A 5,162-nucleotide genomic window follows, 5' to 3' on the forward strand; every position below is an offset into this window, starting at 1 on the left:
GTCATTTTAAAAGGCCAATTGATCATTAGAAAAACCCTTTTTGAAATTATGTTAGCAGAGCTGAAAAATTGTTGAGTTAGATTAAAGAAGCAATGAAACTGGCCTTCTTTAGACTAGTTTAGTATCTGGAACATCAGCATTTGTGCGCATTTTTTCTGCATCCCCCACCATTCCCCCGTACCCCCCAACCCAATCTGCAAAAACATCTCAAGATGTTCCGTACCCAAGCTACCTCCCGTGGCTGGTGAACCGCAGTTCATGCAGCAGATGATGAGTTGATTAGACTGACACTTTCGGAATGGATGAAGTGCCAACCGGAGCTGAAATAGATCAAAGAGAGGAGGGAATGGAGGAAGGAGGAAGAGGAGGAGGAAGGAACAGAGGAGGAGGAGAGGGAGGAGGGAGGAGGGGGAAGAGGATGGGGAGAAGATGAGGAGTGGATTGAGGGCAGGAATGGCTGTCTGTTATCTGATGTATCGTCTCATTTAAATTTGCAGATTGGCTGCATAAGAAGAAAAAAGGTTTCTCTCATCTCTAGTGGATTGATTTTGAACGGTGTCTCCCGACGTCCTTGGGACTGCAAAAACATCAAAATTTCTACATGAATCAAGAGTGATCTCTCTGGTCCATTCACTGCCGCTCTCTCTCTCTCTCTCCTCTCTCCCTCCTCTCTCATCTCCTCTCTCTCTCTTCTCTCTCTCCTCTCCTACTCTCCTCTCTCTCTCTCTCTCTCTTGCTCTCTCTCTCTCCTCTCTCTCTCGCTCGCTCTCCTCTTCTTTTTATTCTTGTCACATTTAAAACTCTTTCACAGCAGCATCATGAAGAGGATCCATCCATTCACTGACATTGATAAAACCAGTCTCTCTCTTCTCTCTCTCGCTCTTTCTCTCTCGTCTCTTCTCTCTCTCTCTCTCTCCTCTCAAATGATAAACTTGGATTAGCTAACACAACGTGCCATTGGAACACAGGAGTGATGGTTGCTGATAATGGGCCTCTGTACGCCTATGTAGATGTTCAATAATAAAATCTGCAGTTTCCAGCTACAATAGTCATTTACAACATTAACAATGTCTACACTGTATTTCTGATCAATTGTATTTTATTTTAATGGACAAAAAATGAGCTTTTCTTTAAAAAACAAGGCCATTTCTAAGTGATCCCAAACTTCTGAAAGGTCGTGTACATTTGCTGCAGCATTACGACAACTCAGAGACACAACKGTGGGTATTATCGAGCTGGGCTTGGGTCATTGAAAAGTCATTGTATCCAGGAGCCAAGATGGAGCCAAGAGGAGCATCGATGATTTGGATGGAATCTATCATTCCTGTAGAGCATCTTCTGTTTCCAGAAGGTGTCAACGTTATCTATAAAAGATATTCTAACAATAATCTTTTAGCCATGTAATGCCAGTAGCCTGCTGAATCTCTCACACCCACGGCTCAACGATGATACCAGACCTGAAATAATAATTGGTCACTTTATGGAATCAGTTGTTTAAAATCCCTTTTCAGCAGTTCCGAGCTAGTCCTCCTAATGTCGTTTGACCCCACATCGACTACGACAGCGTCAGCTCCCGGCAGCTGTAGTAGAACGGTCGGAAGCAGACTTGTAATGTCCTGTACTTCTGCTCCAGGATAGCACAGGAAACAAAATGTGCCATAGACCTCGTGCACCTGGTAACCCAAAACGGATCTTGTGCACCTGGTAACCCTGCAGCTTTCCGCTCAGAGACTAAGTCCACTCACCTGGGTTACTATCTGGGCCTCCGGACTCTGGCGATGACGACAGCAGGAGAAACGGCTGAGGAGATTAAGACAGTTTTTTTCGCCTAGAGTAGTTTTTGCACGATAGACCCGAGCCAGCAGTACTATCCATCGTGGATGACGAATGGGCCAGAGTCTCAGACAGCCTCACGGTCCGATAAGGCTCTGAGGATCTGAACCTGAGGTAGAAGCCACCGGAGAGGGAGACTTAACAACGAAGGCGCTGGATCCAAACTTGAATCAGAAGACCCCAGGGAAAAACGCGCCGGATCCTCTTGATCCAGGACTACAACATTTTCCGCCAAGATCAAACTGCCAAAGGGGGAGGAGTTGCAATCTACTGCAGAGATCGTCTGCAGAGTTCTGTCATGCTATCCAATTCTGTGCCCAAACAGTTCAAGCTACTATTTAAAAAAATACACCTTTTCAGAAATAAGTCTCTCACTGTTGTTGCTTGTTAAAGACCCTCCCCTCAGCCCCCAGCTGTGCTCTGGACACCATATGTGAATTGATTGCCCCTGCATTTTTCTTCAGAGTTCGTACTGTTAGGTGACCTAAACTGGGATATGCTTAACACCCCGGCCATCCTACAATCTAAGCTAGATGCCCTCAATCTCACACAAATTATCAAGGAACCTAACAGGTATAACCCTAAATCCAAAAACACAGGCATCCTCATAGATATCATCCTGACCAACCTACCCTATCCTGACACCTCTACTGTCTTCAACCAGGAACTCAGCGATCACTGCCTCATTGCCTGCGTCCCCCATTGCCTGCGCTCCCTAAAACACTTCAGCGAGCAGGCCTTTCTAATCGACCTGGCCCGGCTATCCTGGAAGGATATTGACCTCATCCCGTCAGTAGAGGATGCCTGGTTATTCTTTAAAAGTGCTTTCCTCATCATCTTAAATAAGCATGCCCCATTAAAAAATGTAGAACTAAGAACAGATATATCTCTTGGTTTACTCAAGATTTGACTGCCCTTGACCAACACAAAAACATCCTGTGGCGTTCTGCATTAGCATCGAATAGCCTCCGCGATATGCTGATATGCAACTTCTCAGGAAAGTTAAGAACCAATATACAAAGGCAGTTAGGAAAGCAAAGGCTAGCTTTTTCAAACAGAAATTTGCATCCTGTAGAACAAATTCCAAAAAGTTCTGGGACACTAAAGTACATGGAGAATAAGAGCACCTCCTCCCAGCTGCCCACTGCACTGAGGCTAGGAAACACTGTCACCACCGATAAATCCACGAAAATCGAGAATTTCAATAAGCATTTTTCTACGGCTGGCCATGCTTTCCACCTGGCTACCCCTTACCCCGCCAACAGCTCTTCACCCCCTGCAGCAACTCGCCTAGGCCCTCCCCCCCCCCCCCCCCCCCCTCCCCCGCGCTTCTACTTCACCCAACATCACAATAGCTGATGTTCTGAAAGAGCGGCAAAATCTGGACCCCTACAAATCAGCTGGGTAGACAATCTGGACCCTCTCTTTCTAAAATTATCTGCCGCAATTATTGCCACCCCTATTACTMGCCTGTTCAACCTCTCTTTCGTATCGTCTGAGATCCCTATAGGTTGGAAAGCTGCTGCGGTCATCACCCTCTTCAAAGGGGGAGACACTCTAGACCCAAACTGTTATAGACCTATATCCATCCTGCCCTGCCTTTATATTCTTCGATAGCCAAGTTAACAAACAGATCACCGACCATTTCGAATCCCACCGTACCTTCTCCGCTATGCAATCTGGTTTCCGAGCTGGTCATGGGTGCCTCAGCCATGCACAAGAGCCTAAATTATATCATAACCGCAATCGATAAAAGACAGTACTGTGCATCGACCTGGCCAAGGCTTTCGACTCTGTCAATCACCACATTCTTTTTGGCAGACTCAACAGCCTTGGTTTCTCAAATGATTGCCTCGCCTGGTTCACCAACTACTTCTCAGACAGAGTTCCATGTGTTAAATCGGAGGGCCTGTTGTCCGGACCTCTGGCAGTCTCTATGGGGRTGCCACAGGGTTCAATTCTCGGGACGACTCTCTTCTCTGTATACATTAATGGTGTCGCTCTTGCTGCTGGTGATTCTCTGATCCACCTCTACGCAGACGACACCATTCTGTATACTTCTGGCCCTTCTTTGGACACTGTGTTAACAAACCTCCAGACGAGCTTCAATGCCATACAACTCTCCTTCCGTGGCCTCCAACTGCTCTTAAATGATAGTAAAACTAAGTGCATGCTCTTCAACCGATCGCTGCCTGCACCCGCCCGACTAGCATAACTACTCTCGACGGTTCTGACTTAGAATATGTGGACAACTTCAAATACCTAGGTGTCTGGTTAGACTGTAAACTTTCCTCACATTAAGCACCTCCAATCCAAAATTAAATCTAGAATTGGCTTCCTATTACACAACAAAGCCTCATTCACTCATGCTGCTAAACATCCCCTCGTAAAACTGACTATCCTACCGATACTTGACTTTGGCGATGTCATTTACAAAATAGCCTCCAACACTCTACTCAGCAAATTGGATGTAATCTATCACAATGCCATCCGTTTTGTCACCAAAGCCCCATATACTACCCACCACTGCAACCTGTATGTTCTCGTTGGCTGGCCTTTGCTTCATATTCATCGCCAAACACACTGACTCCAGGTCATCTATAAGTCTTTGCTAGGTAAAGCCCCGCCTTATCTCAGCTCACTGTTCACCATAGCAACACCAACTCATAGCACGCGCTCCAGCAGGTATATTTCACTGGTCACCCCCAAAGCCAACTCCTGCTTTGGCCGCCTTTCCTTCCAGTTCTTTGCTGCCAATGACTGGCACGATTTGCAAAAATCACTGAAGCTGGAGACTTATATCTCCCTCACTAACTTTAAGCAGCAGCTGTCAGAGCAGCTAACCGATCACTGCACCTTTACACAGCCCATCTGTAAATAGCCCAGCCAACTATCTCATCCACATATTGTTATTGATTTTTGCTCTTTTGCACCCCAGTATCTCTACTTGCAGTATCTCTACTTCCTCATAATCTGCACATCTATCACTCCAGTGTTAATGCTAAATTGTAATTATTTTCACCTCTAGGGCATATTTATTGCCTTACCTCCCTACTCTTACTACATTTGCACACTGTATATAGATTTTATATTGTGTTATTGACTGTATGTTTGTTTATGTGTAACTCTGTGTTGTAGTTTTTGTCACACTGCTTTGCTTTATCTTGGCCAGGTTGCAGTTGTAAATGAGAAATTGTTCTCAACTGGCCTACCTGGTTAAATAAAGGTGAAATAAAGGTGAAATAACTGCGTATGCCCCCATTCTCATCGGCGGGTCGAGCTGAGAGAGCTTCAAGTTCCTTGGCGTCCACATCACCAACAACTAACAT

General features: G+C 45.6%; 1 protein-coding gene across 1 annotated transcript in view; it reads right to left on the reverse strand.

Annotated features, from left to right (window-relative positions):
- The window catches only part of zranb3 (zinc finger, RAN-binding domain containing 3), a 58,305-nt gene extending 55,769 nt beyond the window's left edge, over nucleotides 1-2,536 (reverse strand). The window contains 1 exon segment of the mRNA XM_070438848.1: nucleotides 2,466-2,536. Coding sequence (XP_070294949.1) covers nucleotides 2,466-2,536 — 71 coding nt within the window.
- Between the last annotated feature and the right edge of the window lie 2,626 nt (nucleotides 2,537-5,162).

The sequence above is a fragment of the Salvelinus sp. IW2-2015 genome, unplaced genomic scaffold (assembly GCF_002910315.2).
Source record: "Salvelinus sp. IW2-2015 unplaced genomic scaffold, ASM291031v2 Un_scaffold1235, whole genome shotgun sequence".
In the NCBI taxonomy this organism is placed as follows: domain Eukaryota; kingdom Metazoa; phylum Chordata; class Actinopteri; order Salmoniformes; family Salmonidae; genus Salvelinus; species Salvelinus sp. IW2-2015.